The sequence below is a fragment of the Dendropsophus ebraccatus genome, chromosome 9 (assembly GCF_027789765.1).
Source record: "Dendropsophus ebraccatus isolate aDenEbr1 chromosome 9, aDenEbr1.pat, whole genome shotgun sequence".
NCBI classification, from domain to species: Eukaryota; Metazoa; Chordata; class Amphibia; order Anura; family Hylidae; genus Dendropsophus; species Dendropsophus ebraccatus.
Genome location: NC_091462.1, coordinates 25,354,375 through 25,374,874, shown reverse-complemented (window position 1 = coordinate 25,374,874; position 20,500 = coordinate 25,354,375). Strand labels below are relative to the sequence as shown.

At 43.4% G+C, this 20,500-nt stretch overlaps 1 protein-coding gene across 27 annotated transcripts in view; it reads left to right on the top strand.

Annotated features, from left to right (window-relative positions):
• Positions 1-20,500, top strand: part of BAZ2B (bromodomain adjacent to zinc finger domain 2B) — a 267,049-nt gene that overhangs the window by 181,659 nt on the left and 64,890 nt on the right. For 20 of the 27 annotated variants that reach the window (XM_069982753.1, XM_069982751.1, XM_069982754.1 and 17 more), the window contains 3 exons: positions 11,074-11,253; positions 18,006-18,164; positions 18,510-18,691. In XM_069982753.1, the coding sequence (XP_069838854.1) occupies positions 11,074-11,253; positions 18,006-18,164; positions 18,510-18,691 (521 nt within the window). The remainder of the gene's footprint in view (positions 1-11,073; positions 11,254-18,005; positions 18,165-18,509; positions 18,692-20,500) is intronic. The other 7 variants (XM_069982771.1, XM_069982768.1, XM_069982772.1 and 4 more) reach the window with 1 other exon arrangement.

The window sequence follows — 20,500 nt, the reverse complement described above, 5'->3', positions numbered from 1 at the left end:
CATAGATACAGCATATGGCCTATGGCGGTCTCCATGTTTTCCAGGACTCCTTAGGACTGCATCCATCACCTTTAGCCACTGGTAATCAAATGCCGAACAGTCAGACTTGAGCATGCACCAGTTGTGTTCATCTGTAGTTAGTATACCTTGCATGGACCCAAATATATATGTTAAGGGGTGGTGCCATTTTCTAACTTTCCACAGTATACTAGAAAACAGAAGTCCTCCATGACATTTTTTAGCCACCAAATTGGGGGATATAGTTAAGAAATACATATTATATCATATTTATAGAAATACATATATTATATTATATAAAATAAATGACTAAAGAGGTTATCCAGCAATTATAAGCTGTATTATATCCTCAGGATAGGGGATAATTATCATATTGCTGAGGTTATGACTGCGATTTGGTGAACAAGTACCCCAAGTCTCCCATCAGAATGGGGCATCTGGAGGTGTATGTGCATCGACACTTAATTACTTCTCTATGGGACCTGCTGAGGATAGTCAAGGACACCATTCAGCTATCTTTGCAACTCCAATCTAGAATGAATTGAGCGAGGATCCATTCTGACGGAAGACTTGGGTCCCATTCTCAAGATTGTGTGGGGTCCCAGCCGTCATAACCACATCACATTATTATCCCTTGTCCTGAGGATAGGAGATCACTTGTAATTGTGGGACAATCTCTTTAACAAAAGGGTTTGTCCGGATTAGGAAACCTATATTTGTATGCAACGCTATGGAATAATGAATTTATTTTGGGGTGGGGGGGGGCACTATTTAGGACCCTCATCAATTAGCTGAGAGTATCTCCCAGACTGGAGTGCCCATTGCATCCATGCATTACATGGCCTTCCATTTTTAACTACATGGTGCCACTGTAGAGGAATAGAGCATTTTCTATAGAGAGTACAGTCGATCACTGGGGGTCCCAGCAGCTGAACACCCTGTTCAGCGAAAATGTTTATTAAAATATTTTGCCCCCCCCAAAAGTTATACAAATCACCAATATACACTTATTACAGGAAATGCTTATAAAGTGCTTTTTTTTGCCTGCACTTACTACTGCATCAAGGCTTTACTTCCTGAATAACATGCTGATGTCACTTCCTGGATAACATGGTGATGTCACTTCCTGGATAAAATGGTGATGTCACTTCCTGGATAAAATGGTGATGTCACGACCCGACTCCCAGAGCTGTGCGGGCTGTGGCTGCTGGAGAGGATGGTGGCAGGGGGACACTGAGGGACACAGGGCACTGGAGGGACACTGAGCATCCCCCTGCCATCATCCTCTCCAGTAGCCACAGTCCGCACAGCTCTGGGAGTCGGGTCGTGACATCACCATTTTATCCAGGAAGTGACATCACCATGTTATCCAGGAAGTGACATCACCATGTTATCCAGGAAGTGAAGCCTTGATGCAGTAGTAATTGCAGGGAAAAAAGCATTTCATAAGCATTTCCCGTAATAAGTGTATATTGGGGATTTGTATAACTTTTGGGGGGGCAATACAATACTTTAATAAGAATGTTTAGCAGACTTCTCCTTTAAGAAGCCAACCATGGTAAATATGGACGTCCTATCCCTCTGGACTCAATCCAGTGAGATGAAGTAAGTGAGGGACAAGAAGCTGTTTCTGGGGGAACATTAAAGAGGCTGCAATACCACTTTTCTCATGATCGTCTTTAATTCCAGGAGAGAATAAGGCAAAACTTTAAGAACACCGGATTTAGAAATCTTGTGCAGATATTTTTAAGCATTCTATTTAAGTCCTATCTATATAGTCTTGTAGTAAAGCCTAAGTACATCTTATGCTGTGAAGTATGTATTTCTGTCAAGGACTTCTCGATGTGAGGTGTTATTGGAATAGTCAGGAAGGTTAATTAATAGGAGCTCAAGCAGCGCTCGGAAAAGAAGAAACATCGTTTTAAAGATTACTTCTGGTGGGAAAAAAACTTTCATCAATGACATCATTGAAAACTTATTTACATAATGTTTTTATACTGGTAATAATGTGAATGGATATTTAATATTGTTAATAATGTATAATTTTTATAGGCAGAAAGTTTAATGTGTTAGTGCCAGACATGTCATCAGATCACATTGTGACTCACTCCATTAGGGTATGTTCACACTGAGTAAATCAGGCAGAACTTTCCACCGCTGAATCCCGCCTGTCTCAGTGTGCCGTAGCTTGTCTATGGGAGAGTGCTCCTCCGCTGCCGCCGCTCTCCTCTCTAAAGCTCCGTTCACATGGAGCAAAACTGACGGAATTCCGTCTATGAGAGGCTCATGCCCCTCCTCTCTTTTCTGTGATGAAGAATTCTTCAGCGCGGAGAGAGGAGGCACGCAAGCCTCCCATAGACTGTCATTATGACAGGGAGGCTGGTGGGATTCCGCGGCCAGTTTTGCTCCGTGTGAATGGAGCCTATGAAGTGACATGTCACTTCTTTGAGCGGAGAGTGGCGGCAGCGGAGGAGCGCGCGCAACCGGTTACGGCACACTGAGATTGCACGGTGGAAAATTCCGCCACGGCATTCCACCTGATTTGCTAAGTGTGAACATACCCTTATTGTCTATTCAGATTTGTTTTACAGCAGCTACATGGACTATAGGACCCTGTAGCTTAAGGATGCATTCACACCTACAAGATCCGCAGCTGATTTTCTGCTGCGGATCCGCAGCAGATCTGCAGCAGATCCGCAGCAGATTTCATTTAAATAACTGAACACAGCATCAAATCTGCACCATCAAATCTGCTGCGGATCCTGTAGGTGTGAAAGCACCCTAAAGAGGACATAATTATTTGTTTGAGGAAGGAGTAGGAAGTGTGCGGTGATCGTTACTTGTTTTCAGTGGTGGATCCTGTGTTATCCTTCTGAAGATAACTTATCCTTCTTGTGATCGTAGTAAATGACTGTGGGGAAAATAGATTTCAGGATCAGAAAAAAAATCACCTAACATGGTGTGATTGGGGTTTCTGGGTAGAGATGAACGCAGCTGGAGCATGTTGGAGTCTGATTATTCAGCATTTCATTAATGGTGGCTGAAGAAGTTGGATGCAACCCTAGGAAATCCTAGAAAACATTGATATAGCCATAGGTTGTATCCACGTTTTCTTCATAGATAGATAGATAGATACATAGATACATAGATAGATAGGAGAGAGATAGATAGATAGATACATAGATAGATAGACAGACCATTATTTCCTGTGTTCTGTAATAACCCACTAGATGTTCTGCTATAATAGTCTAGCCTTTCAGATTATACAGAAGTCACTTTGCTGTCAGACAATGCTGTTTCTCCTCCTTAGCGCACAGTCCGTGTCTGCCCTTTGCAGTCTTTATGGAGGTTATAATACACAGCTTATAATGCAGGGCTGTTTTGCATGTTCTCCGGAATTATATTTGCTATAACAAATCCACTCAGGTTATTAAATCTGCAGAATATTCAGCAGCAGTAGCAGCAGCCGGCGTCTGAGGTTTTTGCAGAGCAGCATCTTGCTGTATTTGTGCCGCTGTCTTATTGTTCCATTTCCTGGGGATGTTTTATCTATTTTGCAAACTATAAATTATAGCAGGAGAGAGAAGCTTTACAGGAATACAGCGAAGATGAAAGCTAATTGCTGTGAAAGTTAAGTAGGTATTTTCTTTGTCACCATAAATGTATAACTAGCATTATCTGTAATGCTGTGTAACGTGGGCAGATGGACAGAAGTATTAAGAGTCCATGGTATAATTAGTGTTGTTGTTTTGTAAGGATTCAGCCTATGCAAAGACCTCTGTCTAGACATGCCATAAAAGCTGCCGTGAAATTAACAGAAGAACAGGGAAATAAAATGGATTTTTTTCTCTTCAGCCTTTCCTGATTTGGCATATGGTAGGTGGGGGGGCTTGGTAGCAGATTTAGCTGGAGAGCTCTGAGAACAGATATGGGGTGACAACCATAACCGCAGACCCCCGGTGTACCTGTTTGGCAGAAACTGCACCAATTTCGTCTGGACTGTACCGATCATGTCAATTGATATTGTTCGTACCACTCTCTTCAGTCAATCATCTCGTAGCTTCAGGTGTCAGCACAGCGCAGGAGTGTGGAAGATTGTCTATGATCACATCTACGCCATGGTTTCAGCTTATAACAGTGCCGGATCTATTACATGACAGATGCCACCTGCACTCCTTAGGCCAGGTTCACACGGTGTCCTTGAGATTACTATAAAAAGGCGAATAATCATAAACATAAACATTGACTTCTATGTAAACAAATGGAATGTTGTCACATTTCACCGATTCTCCTTTTGCCCCCCTTTTTTGATTCTACGTAACATAACGGTCTGCTGACAATGACATTCAGCGGAGTCTGCTTGTAGCTCTGTTTAACATTTCTATTCTTTTCAAGAGTATAAAAACATGTATGATAGGGATCCACATCACAATTGTGTGGTGTCCTACCACGGGTGTTACTGTTGGTTACACCCTTCGAAAAATCCTGTACTTATTGTGCAGAGGTGGTGATAAAAGTAGTGATAAAGTTTCACCATTAGATGTCGCTGTGTTATGCATATGTACTCAGATGCTGCACGACTGAAGTATGCAAAGGGTTATTGTTTGTTTGTCTGTCACATGGAACTGCAAACCTATGGGAATCTGTTCCTCTTCTCTCCTATCACCTCTCTTTACTTCTTCTATTGCACTCTTCACCCACTCACAGCGCACTTTAGATACGCTATCTCCTATGGGCTGCCTTGACAATCTAATGATTGCCTGGTCAGCTCCCCCCCCCCCCCCCCCCAGCACTTACCCACTCACTGTCTGTACGTGTAATAGCGCAGGCAACGAGCGGGGAAAAAGGAGCAAGCGAGCGCTGAACTGACAGGTCGGCCCTCCCTTGCTCCTCCGAATCAGCCCGTGTAATAGAGGCTTTAGTGTCCTATTAGACAAAGCGATTTTTAACGATAAACGATCGCAAGCGAGATTGTTTATCGTTAACCTGAAATCGTTCACCGTATTACACAGAACAATAGTCGTCACTTACCATCATTACAACAATCGTTACTACCATCGTTTACTTAAAGTGTAACTGTCATATTTTTTTTTATTGCAGAAACCAGTAGTATAAGCGATTTTAAGAAACTCTGTAATAGGTTTCATCAGCCAAAAAAGCCTCCTTCTGTACTCAAGAAGCAATCTCCCAGCCTCCTCCCCTGACTTCTTATCTGTGCATTATCAGGCAAACACGTCTTCATTACAGAGAAGCCAGTGAAGACGGGTTCTGCTCTCTCCATTGTAAGCCTATGAAGGGGGGAGGGGCTGAGGGAGATGAGGGAGCAGGAAGAGGTGACATGAAGGTCATCTGTTTGTAGACTCTCTGAGCACCTAAAACGCAGGATTCTGGGGTCAGAAAGGTCAGTGCTTATCTATGAACTTACTGAGAGAAGATTGCAGGGTGTTGTGCTGTGCAGGACTGCTCCGTGCTCAGTCACTCCTAACAGCCCCTCCCCTCTCCATAGCCACATAATGGAGACAGAAATCCTGCTGCTTCTGCAGTGAGGGGGGAGGCTGGGAGATTGCTTTTTCAGTACAGAAGGAAACGTTTTTGGTTTATAAAACCTATTACAGAGTTTGAACAGTTGATATTTAGGGTGCCTTCACACCTACCGACTCGCAGCGTTAATAACGCTGCAAGTCGGCTAGGTCCTGGCAGATCACTGTCAGTACATACAAGCAGCGGTCTGAACGACCACTGCGTGTATGTAAATCTGCCGGCTGCTTAACCCCTTCTGATGCCGGCCGGCCGCCTCCCGCTCAGCTCTGTATACATTACCTCCTCGCTCCACGGGGTCCCGGCGTCCTGCTCTCCCGCCGGGCCAATCAGTGGCTGCGGCAGGGCAAAACACTGATTGGCCGGGCGCGAGAGCAGGACGCCGGGACCCCGTGGAGCGAGGAGGTAATGTATACAGAGCTGAGAGGGAGGCGGGAGGCGGCCGGCATCAGAAGGGGTTAAGCAGCCGGCAGATTTACATACACGCAGCGGTCATTCAGACCGCTGCGTGTATGTACTGATAGTGATCTGCCAGGACCTAGCCGACTTGCAGCGTTATTAACGCTGCGAGTCGGTAGGTGTGAAGGCACCCTTAATGTTTTCAAAAAAATGGCCCTGAAATGACAGTTACACTTTAAAGCGTAACTGTCATTTCAGGGTCATTTTTCTGAAAACATTAAATATCAATAGTACAAGCGATTTTAAAAAACTCTGTAATAGCTTTTATGTACTAAAAGAGTTTCCTTCTGAACTGAAAAAGCAATCTCCCAGCCTCCCCCCTCACTTCAGAAGCAGCAGGATTTCTGTCTCCATTATGTGGCTATGGAGAGGGGAGGGGCTGTTAGGAGTGACTGAGCACGGAGCAGTCCTGCACAGCACAACACCCTGCAATCTTCTCTCAGTAAGTTCATAGATAATCACTGACCTTTCTGACACCTGAATTTAGTGTTTTAGGTGCCCAGAAAGTTTACAAACAGCTGACCTTCATGTCACCTCTTCCTGCTCCCTCATCTCCCTCAGCCCCTCCCCCCTTCATAGGCTTACAATGGAGAGAGCAGAACCAGTCTTCACTGGCTTCTCTGTAATGAAGACGTGTTTGCCTGATAATGCACAGATAAGAAGTCAGGGGGGGAGGCTGGGAGATTGCTTCTTGAGTACAGAAGGAGGCTTTTTTGGCTGATGAAACCTATTACAGAGTTTCTTAAAATCGCTTATACTACTGGTTTCTGCAATAAAAAAAAACGTGACAGTTACGCTTTAACCTCTTAAGGACATAGGACGTACCGGTACGTCCTATGTCCTCACTTGCACTTCAAAGCGGGGCCGCGCGGCGGCCCCACTTTGAAGTGCCGCGATCCCGGGTGCCGCGTGTAGCCCGGGACCGCCGCTATTAGCGGGCACGGTCTGATCGCCGTGCCCGCTAATTAGCTAATCGGAGGCAGCTGTCAAAGTTGACAGCTGCCTCCGATTACCGGAGGCAACGTTTCCCTGGTGTCTAGTGGGGGAGATCGCTCCTCCGGGACCTTGTCCCGGAGGAGCGATCTCCGTTACTGATGCCGGCCGGGGACGCGTCCAAGATGGCGCCGTCCTCGGCTCGGCACTCGTTTACTTCCGGCTGCAGCAGCCGAAAGCAAACGAGTGCCGATCTCATGGATCTCTGCAGCATATCTATGCTGCAGAGATCTCAATGAGAGATCACAGTGTATATACTAGAAGTCCCCCAGGGGGGCTTCTAGTATATGTGTAAAAAAAAAAAAAAAGTGTTGTTAATAGTAAAAAGCCCCCTCCCCTAATAAAAGTCTGAATCACCCCCCTTTTCCCAGGTTTTAAATAAAAGTAAACAAATAAATAAATAAATAAACATGTTTGCTATCGCCGCGTGCGTAATCGCCCGAACTATTAATTAATCACATTCCTGATCTCGTACGGTAAACGGCGTCAGCGCAAAAAAATCCCAAAGTGCAAAATTGCGCATTTTTGGTCGCATCAAATCCAGAAAAAATGTAATAAAAAGCGATCAAAAAGACGTATATGGGCAATCAAGGTACCGATAGAAAGATCAAATCATGGCGCAAAAAATGACACCTCGCACAGCCCCATAGACCAAAGGATAAAAGCGCTATAAGCCTGGGAATGGAGCGATTTTAAGGAACGTATATTGGTTAACAACGGTTTGAATTTTTTACAGGCCATCAGATACAATATAAGTTATACATGTTATATATCGTTTTAATCGTAACGACTTGAGGAACATGCATAACAAGTCAGTTTTACCCCAGGGTGAATGGCGTAAAAACACATTTCCCCCAAATAAAAGAAATGCGTTTTTTTTTTCAATTTCACCACACTTCGAATTTTTTTCTGGTTTCGCAGTGTACTTTATGCAAAAATTCAGCCTGTAATTGCAAAGTACAATTAGTGACGCAAAAAATAAGGGGTCAGGGGGGTTTCTAGGTGGAAAAATGCAAGTGCTATGACCTTTTAAACACAAGGAGGAAAAACCGAAAACGTAAAAACGAAAATGGGCCATGTCCTTAAAGGGTTAAGCAAACAAATGAACAATGCAGAATTATACAGAACGTTTAGTGAACGATTAGCAATCTTTTTAGGGTAAGATCAAAATCAACGATCAACGAGACAAGAACGATTTTTCGATCGTTGCCTGCAATTACACAGGACGATTATTGTTTAAATTAGAACAGTATAACGATTTTCTGCATGATAATCGTCCAGTGTAATAGGACCCCTATACTCTTGGGGGGGAGATTTATCAAACATGGTGTAAAGTGAAACTGGCTCAGTTGCCCCTAGCAACCAATCAGATTCCACCTTTCATTTTCCAAAGAGTCTGTGAGGAATGAAAGGTGGAATCTGATTGGTTGCTAGGGGCAACTGAGCCAGTTTCACTTTACACCATGTTTGATAAATCTCCCCATTGCGGTCCAGCATTGTGTCTATAGATCTTATACAGAGTGATGCTGTCCTATATGGAGGTATGGTTAGCTAGGAGACCCAGGTATAACATTTGGACTAGGGCCCAGGAGCATTCAGAAATGACACGCAGAATCTCTCTAAATGTTATGGAACTACAATTCCCAGCATGCTATCATCTGTTTGTGGGTCACCCTGAGGATGTACAGTTAGAAATTCACAGGTTTTCTTAAATTGCATATGGAATATAAAGTGAAATCTTAGTAGCCTAGAGCTCTTCTTCAGCAGCTACCCACTCCTTTCAGCCTGCCATGCAAGCATTTCACTTTAGCATTTTAGACAATGAGCTTCAATTCCCAGCATGCTTATCTAGCATATTATATAATAAACTATAACCTCAGCACACTTGGCGTGCGTTCAAGACGATGAATGTTTAATCCTATTAAACCTGCAGATTACATCCCTGTTTTCTTTAAGCGTTGTATACCTATTTTCTTATATCGCACACGCAATGAAAACGAGGAAAAAAAAAAAAAAGTCTTCCCGCAAGTGTAGCGTCTGCATTTGTAAGATTGCAACTTCTACTCGGTAAGAAATAAAGATACGACTGACTTAATCTGGATGGAAAGTCTTATGAGATGCTGGGAAATCTTGTTAGGCAGAATCATCTGACACAATGTTTATGGTAGCAGTAAACATTCATTTATTAAAGGGATTTTACCATCATCCTATTAGGGTATATGGACATCCTCGGCTTGGTACCTCCCTCTATAAACCAAGGCAAAGAGCTGCTAGTAAGCAGCATGTTTCCAGTGGTTGCTGCCCCTACATTTCATATGAATGACTACATGTGATACTCTATTTGCCCTCTAGTGGCCGCTGTAGGGAAAATGATGTCAAATTTAAGGGGTAATGCAGCGCTACAAAAACATGGTCACTTTCTTTCCAGACAACACAACTCTCGTCTTCAGTTCAGGTGTGGTTTGCAATTAAGGTCCATTCACTTCAATGGAACTGAGTTACAAAACCTGCACCCAAACTGACAAGAGGGGTGCTGTGGTGGAGAATGTGGCCATGTTTTTGTAGCACTGGATAACCCCTTTAAAAAGTAATCTATTATTGGGGGGATCTCAGGAGCCGAAGAGGCTCTTATGGATTTGTATGTGATTAGTGTGATCAGATGGCCCATTTAATTCACTATTTAGGTTATTCCAATTGAGAATCTTGTATAACCCCTTTTAAAACTAGTTTAGTAATTGGAAAGGATGAATGTGGGTAAAATACCCATGTTTATTTTAAATCTCAAGCAGGGTGCAAGAATGATCTAATGTTTAAGGGCACTATTACACGGATATTTTATAGTGGAAAACATCGTTATTTTGTTCAAATTTAAAGGGAATCTGCCACTAGGTTTATGTTGCATAAAATGAGGGCAGCATAAACTAGTGACAGAAATACTGATAGGATTACTTCCATCTTTCTTGTCAGCCATTCTCCTAATATGTAGGAGAATAGGATTCTTGCCACACCCCTACCTCCCCCGCTGTCCAGCTGCTGATTGACAGGTGACTGCCTATACACAGCATATAGAGCAATAATCGTTCAATGTGGATGCAGGCAGCTCTCAAACGACTAACGAAAATGAGCTTGTGTATTGTTGATCGCATCTTATGACCTGACTATAATATCATTGTTAACCTTTCAAAAATCTTTCAGTGAATATACACATTGTTCGCTCGTTATTACGATTGTAAATGCGTTTGTAACTAACTGCTATTGTTCTGTGTATTATGGTAAACAATTAAAGGTCGTTCGCAACTGTTTATCATTAATCGGAGAAAACTAAAAAAAAATCGCTTAGTCTAATAGGCTAGGTTCAGACTACGCTTTACACCATCACAGTTGTACTTCACCAGCTTATGATAAGGGTATACCAACAGGGTCAATGAGTCTAATGGACCAAACATAGATAGAGACTTTGTTAGGTTCTTTTGCCAAATGAGCCGGACACCACACTTTTGAGTCCTGAAAACTGTTCAGGAAACTGACTGAACGTCTATGGTTGACCATGGTAGGTCCTTTAAACTGAATGTGCCCATTAGGAGTATCCTGTGATATAGATCGACAAACTTTTCTTTGATAGGCTGCCAACCTATATCGTCAATAGAGCTTTGAATCGTGGAGTGAATACAGCCTTATTGGTATATTTGAGTAGGCTTCTGTCCTTGGATTTAGATTCATCCATTTATGCTATTATCCAAGTGAAGCCTGATCTCAGTGATAACCACTAGGAGAAATCCATCAGGTGCCATTGTTATCCGGGCTGCCATAAACTCTTCTACAAGCCAGTCACAGCATGCTAAAGGTTATTGGATGGGAAAGCAAATTATGAGGAATAAAAGGATTTAGTTTTGCAATGTTAGGAGCTTTTATTTTCCTATGTTCTTATGACTGGAGATTATCCCTCTATACGCCTCAAGCAGAGGTTCTGATAATAGTTGGGACAACCATTTGAGCTGGGCTGGAATCTGTATATTCATCCGGGATTGTATTAATTATTGTGTGTTTTTGCCTTTGCTTTTCTAGGACACTTGTTCAGAGCTTCTGGAGATCAACCATTCAATCTGTCCAGTGCCTTTCCAATGATCAGCCACCCCGTCTTCGGCCTGCACGCAGCCAGCTCAGGACATTCCGAATTTGGTGGTTTGGGAACGCTTGGTGCACCCACAGCCTTAGCAGCACATCCCCAGTTAGCACCTTTCCCAGGTAAAGACTGACACAATCCTCCCTGCGTTTGTATTCTCTTTGCATCCCTAAGGCTGCCCCGGAAAACAAGGATACAACCATAGGCCATAGGCTGTATCCATGTTTTCCAGGACTCCCTAGGGCCGCATCTAACTTCTTCAGCCACTGGTAATCAAATGCAGAGCGTTCGGGTCTGGATGAACCCAAGCGTGCTCGATTTTTGCTAATCTCTGATTGGCAGATTATCAGTAGGAACATTCACTGCTAATAATCAATCCAAGTAAAAGGGCCAGCGGTCGGCCGACTAATGAGAAAGCACTCGTTCATTGGCTGCTTGCATCTTTTCTGTTGGTATTTATATCACTACGTGGGCGATGTCTCTCTGTGTAAAGGGGAAGATGTCGGCATCTATGATGATGTTAATAGACTGTGAAGGCTCTGCAAAAGAGTCATATTAAAGGGCCACAGAGATAGACAGAGGTTATTTTCTCATGGCTACTGGAAAGAGTACCTATGGCTTAAGGGTCTTATTACAGGGCCCGATCATAAACTGACAATCTGATAGATCAACGCTCGTTTACTGAGCAATTATACGGGCCGACTATCGGGCAGCAAGAGCTGCACAGACATCATTAGCGATGTCCGTGCAGCCCTTGCCTTTAGTGTAAAATAATAAAGTATTACCTTACCATACCACGTTCCCTGGTATCCTTGGGCCTTCCCTGGTGTCCTCAAAGGCCTTCCCTGGTGACTGCAGCTCTGGCTCCTCTTCTGGTCTCTACACTAAATCAAATCTGTAAACCGGCACTCCACCCTTTGTATCCGTACCGTGGCGCTTGCAGTTTAAGAAGTATCCAAATAGAAAAATCTCGGCACTCACATCTTACTGCAACTTCGTATTTATTTATGTAGACATAGGACGCTGCATGCGTTCCGTCCTGACGGTCTTTCTTAACAGCATGACCGGTCTCTACAGTGACAGGCTGCCAGCCGGTCAGCCAATCTCTGGCCGTGGCCTGTCTTGGCCAGTGATTGGGTGAGCAGCCATGGCCTGTCAGTGCAGAGATCAGAACAGAAGGCAGAGCTGCAGTCCTCAGGGAAGGCCTCAGAGGACACCAGGGAACGTGGTAAGGTAAGTTGATACTCTATTATTTTATACTACAATCGTCAGCAGTCGGCTGCACACCGCTATTACATGTCGTATTGCGCACTTGGCGCTGTGGCTCTGTTTCTTTTGTTGCTGATGTTATTCTAATCCTGGATAACCCCTTAAATATTATAGATCAGTAGGGATCTTGGCTGTATACATTTTTTGTTTATGGTGCATAGTATTCGGCCTATGTAATGCGTCTACTAGTATTATTACATTGTATTTGTCACTTCTATTGTCTCCTTTTGATTTCTCATTCAACTCCATTTCCCTGTTCAAATAAAGATTTAATAGCACAATGCAGATCGTAATAACAATGGGCGGGGTGCTATACGTACCTGAGTAACACTGTTTACCTGCTTAGTCGGCTTTGTGAATCTTCAGGCCTAGGAAATGGAGTGACACAATTCCAATTATAAGTGAGCGTCTTCAAAGCGATGGCGGCCACCAGGGGGCAGTCAGGAGTATGCTTGTTGTGTTCTTGCTCCTTATCCTCCATACTCTTCCAGCATAGCCAATGAACTCCCATGCCCTGTAGATTTATACATGTAAATGAAATGCAACCTCACAAATTCCAATATCTTATTTTCATAATGGCATTACCACAAACATCCTTACATGTAAAACATGCAATTATGGCTTACTTATATGTTAATAAACTACGTCACTCAGCTTTCTCAGATTATTGAATAATAAATCTGCCTTGTGATTAATTCTACGTACTCCCGTCTATACATAATTGCAGATTTGCAATGAGCTGCACAACACAAGAGGTTATGATACTATTCTGCAATGGCAAATCCAGACCATATTGTATGGAATTTTCTACATATGCTATATAGTCTATGTCTCAGTATCCATTTCCTTCGTTTTATTTGGGTTAGATTATAGCAGAGGCTATATCACATAGTTAGAGATGGAATATCCATTTAGGCAGTGCCAGATAAAATGACTAAACTTTAAGGGGGCATTCCAGTCAGGTAAAATACATGATGATGAATCATCCCCCACCTCAAGGAGACTAACGATTTATTCCATACATGTTATTACCTGTTCTGTCTCCTTCCCCCAGTTCTGAGCTGCTGCTTTCTGCTGAAGACATAGAAAGTATAGTATAGTATAGTATAGTATAGTATAGTATAGACATAGTAAATAGCTCCCTGGCGGGCTGTCTCTGTACTCTGTACTGCGGGAGGATTAATCTAAGGTCAAGTTGCTGGTGACCTTACTGTGATTAACCCTTCTGGCATTACAGAGTGCAGAGACAGCTGACAAAGGACACATTTTACATGAGCCGTCTCGAAGGTGGTGGGGGGGTCTAGAGCAGAGACGGACAGAACAGCTAACACACAGTTTTCTGTATCTTCAGCAGAAAGCAGCAGACTCAGAACTAGAGGAAGGAGACTGAAAATATATAACAATGTGTATGGAATATTCTCGACTCTTTCTTAACATAGGAGGTTGGGGATGAGAAGGGTCAAACATGTTGAATTTCAGCTTTCTGATCCTTTTGTTTTTGGAGAAATAAGCAGAGGAGTCTCTCATTCCCGTACCCCTTGGCACCGCATTCACCACTCTCGGACAGCCGCCGGATGTCATTTTTGTCCGGCTTCCTGGTACGTCATGGCCCTGGCTCCTGCTGCTCCTACATCACAGACCCACTCAGCCAGTCACTGACTGCAATGGTGTCCCGCCCCAGTCACTGATTGGGCAATCCATCATCGGGGTGCTGGACGCTGCAGCAGCAGCATGAACTACGATAGGCCGGTCTCTGTCAGAGATTGGTAAGGCAGCGCTGTTGGGGCACCGGAATGGATAAGTATAGATTTTTTATTATGTTTCCACACACCCCAGCCGTCATCTTTCTATTTTCATGGGACTTTTTCTTTAATGACCCAATCTGGGGTCTATGATGCTGTTAGTTTCAGTGTTTAGACGCACAGGCAGGCAAGGCTATTTGGCCATAACTTGAGTGAAATGCCCCCTGTGTTAAACTAGCATATTATAATTCTCTCCATCCTCTTTACGTCTCAAATTTTGGGATGACAATAAACTTTACGGAGGGCAGAAGCTTTCTCGACTCCTCAACCTTTAATCTTCATATCTTGATACTTTTGGGGAAGCTAGGTAACAATCTATATGTCAGCTATAAAAAATAAAAATAAACAGATATACATAAGATATATAAGAGAAACAGATAATTGATCACAGGGAGACCAGCCAAACGATAATGCAGTGAAATCCTAGGTGCATTGCTCCCTGGGAAACATGAATATGCAAAAGAAGAGCCCGTGGAGCCTCATTGAAGAGTCTCGAAACACAGGACTAGCCAGATATCCCTCCGGGAAGGACCCAGCCAAGGGGTGGCTCCTGTAGGCAAACCACCAAAACCACCATATTAAGTGGCCCTATAAGTCAATGTAATGACAAGGGAAAAACCAAGGCCAGGTATCCATCCACAGACAGCTGTTTCGGAGTGTTTCCCCTCATCAGTGTGGAGCAGGATTCTGGCTAGGTGGGAGCAATGCCTAGTAGAGCCTTAAAAGTAACAGGTCGCTGATCTCAGGGAGACCAGCCATATGATAACACTGACTGGTGCCGGTTAAAGCTCTCTGTTTCTCTTATGGCTCTACTAGGCATTGCTCCCACCTAGCCAGAATCCTGCTCCACACCGATGAGGGGCAAAACCCCAAAACAGCTGTCTGTGGATGGATACCTAGCCTTGGTTTTTCTCTTGTCATTACATTAACTTATAGAGCCACTTAATATGGTGGTTTTGGTGGTTTCCGTACAGGAGCCACCCCTTGGCTGGGTCCTTCCTGGAGGGATATCTGGCTAGTCCTGTGTTTCGAGACTCCTAATTGAGGCTCCACAGGCTCTTCTTTTGCATATACATAAGATGTGGCTGACTATATTCTTCTTCAAACATGTGATTCTAGCGGGAAATGTCTTTCGAAATGGCAGGTTTTCCTCAGAAAGCACTTGTTGTTTGTTCCACATTGTGAAAGCTTTTCGCTTAGCTGATCCTGGCACATCTAGGCAAAAACCTCATAAAAATATCATTCCTGTTTGGAAGAAGACAGCGTCTCGGCGATTGTAAGGAGCCTGGAAATCCTAGCGTTGGTTACCCAGGAGAAGCCTTTTTTTCCTCGCTTCCTCCGAGACAGCTTATTTTAGTTTTGATAAGTTGTATAAGAAAGTTTAGTTATACACAGAGATGTTGTTCTACCTCAGAGGGCATATTATGTTGTGCCGCAGGCACCCCAGAGGTTTTACATATACAATCTCTGAAGCTATCAAATCTCCAGCTGTTGTTGCTGCTTATTTCGTCCTCTTCGGAGGAAATGAATGGTACTTGTTACTGCGGTTCTCCAAAGACATTTGAAATCATTGAGTATGTACTACCCTTTAGGGAGCCATTGTATATACTGTAATCTACAGCCTCGTTCTAATAGGCTTTGTACAGTGGCTGGATCTACACACTATACCCTTATACTCCTTTGTATGTACAGAAAGCCTCCGAGGCTTCTTGTCTAATTCCCGAGCCCCGATCAGCAGTCATCGCCGGCCTATTTTAGCTAAAAAAAAAAAATTATTATGGAAATTGTGATCTCTCTGTCCACATTCTGCATAGAAAAGCACTCAGGCTCTATTAGAGTGTCACAAATCACAAGCCATTATAATGCATCCATTCCTGGAATAGCAGCGGGAAACTTTCTTTGATGTAATAATAAAATAAAACATGCCAAGTCATCACACCCGCTTCGTGGGAATTCTCGCACTTGCCCGTATTTCAGTCCTGGATAAGGTAATGGGCCGTATTTTTTTTTACAGACTAGTGGTTGTCATTCTTAAGTTTTCCAAATTTCCATAGGCCTCCGAGGGGGTCTATATAAGGTGTACAGAACTTCCCCACGTGTGGCATTTCATTACTGGTAACTGCAGAAGTTGAATGTAGCCCTGAGGCTGCTGGGTATACATGGATACAACCATAGCCCATAGGCTGTGTCCATGTTTTCCAAGACTCTCTAAGGGTCCTACGGCCCGATTCGGCCGATTATCGCTCCTTGGCATACAGACAACAATCAGCCGATCGTGTCATCGGCTGATCATTTATTTAGGTTCAAACCTAAAATCATCTGGCACCGGGCTATTGCACATAGCGATGTGCGGCGGGCGACCGACGATTCCACAAGTACTATGCTTTACCTAAGCATGTTGCAGGGCTTCTTCCTCCCGGTCCCGCGCACAGCAGCAGCTTTGGTGCGGCCTGTCTTGGCTGACAGACCGCTTAGCCAATCACTAGCCAGGACTGCCGCGGCCAGTGATTGCCTGAGCGGTCTGTCAGCTCAGACAGGCCGAACCGAAGCTGCTGGAAACCATCCCTAATTGGTGCTATCCTCTGATCTTTTCTAGAATTGTTTCACTTCAATATCAGTGGGGGTCCTACACCCAGCACCCCTACCGATCAGCTATGGCCATGCTGGGTTACCGTAGTTCAGTTTCCATGCATAGTGACAATCACCTCTGATCCACACACTGTATTAATCGGAGAGTGGGGGGCACATTGTATAGCCAAAGGACTGAAATGGGTCTGATAATTCAGGAATAGTCTTTGGTAAGAAAATTAATGGCATTATTACCATGTTTTTTCAAAAATAAGCCAGGCCCCTGAGAATAAGCCCTAGCTTGATTTTGTGGGTTTTTTTTGTAATAGACTTTAAAATATAAGCCCTACTCTAAAAATAGTTAGTTCGAGTCGGTGCCTCCAATGCTAGGTTATGTCACATGACATCACGAAGGCGGAGAATAGGTATACCATAGCTCCTAACCATTCTGGACAAGTGTCCCATAAAGAAAAAAAGACAATATATAGTAAAAGAAAAATAAATCATTAGTTTCCTATATTATCACTACCATATTTATTACTGGCCCAAAGTAAGATGTTTATAGCTCTTCGTCTAGGGCTGCGACCTGTACTTGAGCCTCAGTCTGCTGGTCGCACATGCTCAGTTGCAACATTGGGAGGTATAGGAGAGTGAGCTGTTTGTCTATGAGATGGGATATAGGAACTATTATAAGAGGCTCAACAGTGAGGGAGTACAATATGAAGCGCACAAGAGGGTGGACAATCACTGTTCAGCAGACAGGGGAATATGAGAAGAGCCTGGAGTTGATGTCAGCAATGCATAATTTACTTCTATTTAAAAATCTCAAGTTTTCTCATACTTATTAGCTGCTGTATGTCCTGCAGGAAGTGGTGTATTCTTTCCAGTCTGACACAGCGCTCTCTGCTGCCACCTCTGTCCATGTCAGGAACTGTCCACAGAACAAGAGGTTTTCGGTGGGAATTTCCTGCTGCTCTGGACAGTTCCTGTCTCGGACAGAGGTAGCAGCAGAGAGCACTGTGTCAGACTGGAGAGAATACACCAGGACATACAGCAGCTGATAAGTACCGGAAGACCTTAGATTTTTAAATAGAAGTAAATTACAAATCTAGATTTGGAACCAGTTGATTTGAAAGAAAAAGATTTTCACTGGATAACCCCTTTAAGTGATATATACATTGTCTGTGATGTCTATGTGATATATAAGTAACTTGAATCTAACTTTTTTTTATGAGGTGCAGAATGGTGGAGAACGACAGACCCCCATACCCGCGCTGCTTTCTTCCCCCCCTTGCTTGGACTCCCGCCTATATTTACGCCCCCATCTCAAAACCATGACTCCTCCTTTCATCTACGGAACGCTGGGAAAAATAACCGCGGAGGAACCGAGAAGGGTACGGCATGAAATGCGCATGTGTCTTAGTTAGATGGTGATTCCGTGTTAATCCTTGAACCTGATGATTAATAATTTGGGGTTTTAATGGAATAAACATCCATTATAATTACAGTTATCGCCGGTTTATCAGTCACTTGTTGGAATGCTAATTACAGTTATTAGTTAAGCGATACAAATGTAATTAGTGTTTGTCTTGAGTACATTTCATTTATTTCTTACAATGTAATATATAATTGCACTCGGTATATTTGTTTGTTCTCCGTGTCGTCTTTTGAAGACTCTTTTTAGTTTGTTTCCAGATTCTCAGCTTGTACGCTTTCTGGGTTTTTCTTTGTAACTACAGGTATGAATGGAACTATTAATGGAGGTAGCCCGACACTAGTGACCAATAACTGCACCTCTGTCTTATCAACCACTACCACTAGTCCGGCCCAGGTGAAGAGCGCAAGCTCTGGAGCAGGGAGCCGTGCAAGCAGCCAAGAGCAGAGCAACTCCGATGGCAGAACTGAAAAGAATAAAGATAAGGTCTGGTATACTTAAAGGAATTATAATGCTAAATAAGCTTCAGTGTTTTACCAATTCCTTAAAGCGGAACTCCGGCAGAAAAAAAATTCAAATCAGCTGGAGTCAGAAACTTATATAGATTTTTAATTTACTTCTATTTAAAAATCTTGAGTCTTCCCATACTTATCAGCTGCTGTATGTCTTGCAGGAAGTGGTGTATTCTCTCCAGTCTGACACAGTGCTCTCTGCTGCCACCTCTGTTCATTACAGAAACTGTCCAGAGCAGGAGAGGTTTAAATGGGGATTTGGTACTGGTTTGAACAGTTTCTGTCTCGGACAGAGGTGGCAGCAGAGAGCACTGTGTCAGACTGGAAAGAAAACCCCACCTCCTGCAGGACAGTAAATTACAAATATATAATTTTCTTCCTCTTAAGATTGGTGCTGTCACCCCAAAAACTTTTGATATGTCAACATTTTTTTTTTAATTTTTAAAATTCAGACTGCAACCACTCAGGCAAACAAGCCAAGAGAACTCCAACTCTCTTAGGCCATATTCACACAACGTATGATTTGTATAAATTACGGCTGTTGTTGCAATTTGCAACAACGCCCATGATTTATACAAAACACACGTTCTGTTGGAATGAATGGAATCCCGGCCGGAGTGTATACACATGGGGGAGATTTATCGAACATGATGTAAAGTGAAACTGGCTCAGTTGCCCCTAGCAACCAATTAGATTCCACCTTTCATTCCCCACAGGCTCTATGGAAAATGAAAGGTGAAATCTGATTGGTTGCCGGGGGCAACTAAACCAGTTTCACTTTACACCATGTTTGATAAATCTCCCCCATAGTATACGTTCCGGCCGGGATTCCATCCGGCCGCATGGAAAACTGACATGTCATCCAGAGTTCACACAATGGAGCGTCCAGTCCCGGCCGCACTCTCCATTGTGTGCAGGGGTGAGTTGGGATGCGGGCACACACGGGTGCACCTGCATCCGAATTCACCAGAAGTGAAGATCATCTGGCCAGTACTGCAGTACCGGCCAGGATGATCTTCTGTAACACCGGCCGTTCTGTGATCCGGCTAGGTCATAAAACGGCCGGTGTTATACTTAATGTCCTTATGGCCTTAAGACTCACATGACCGGGGCAGCAGTGTAGTATGTCTATGCAGCCATCTTGCTCACTTAGATACATAGCACTTGTCTCCCTTTACAATCACCTGAATGGTCAAGATTGGAAAGGTCAGAAACTGATTAATAAATGCTTCAGATGGCTTCAGATGGCCATTGTCAAATCCAATAAAGTGGTTGGTTTTACGCCTGAGAATAAGTTCTCGGATATATCATGCATGCATCATCACAGTGTAAATGGCCCATTTACCTGAGCTGAACATTTCTCAGACTTCAGATTTTTCCACCATTGATATCCATCATCACCAGCCCAAAATCCTTCTTACATGGCTGAACCCCGGCAATTTATAAAGTTACAGATCCTTTTTTTGTCTCTGGTCACATTACAAACCTCCTTCCTCCATAGAAACCAAAAGTGCTTATTCTCTCTCCACCGTAGGTTTCCGTAATTCTTTAATTGAAGTGCAATAAAAATAGGGAAAGACCGGCACATCTGGAAAGTCATAATAATCCAGTGTCAGAAAATTGACTATAAAAAGGAGAATCCCAATATGACAATGCCATTGTTTGTATGGAATGACTGATAATCCAAAACAGCAGGAGGAGTCTATGAATGAAGACACGTTGATAGGGCAGTGTTTGGGTCAACTGGGAGTGGAACCTATAGGTACAATATGCAGAAAATATT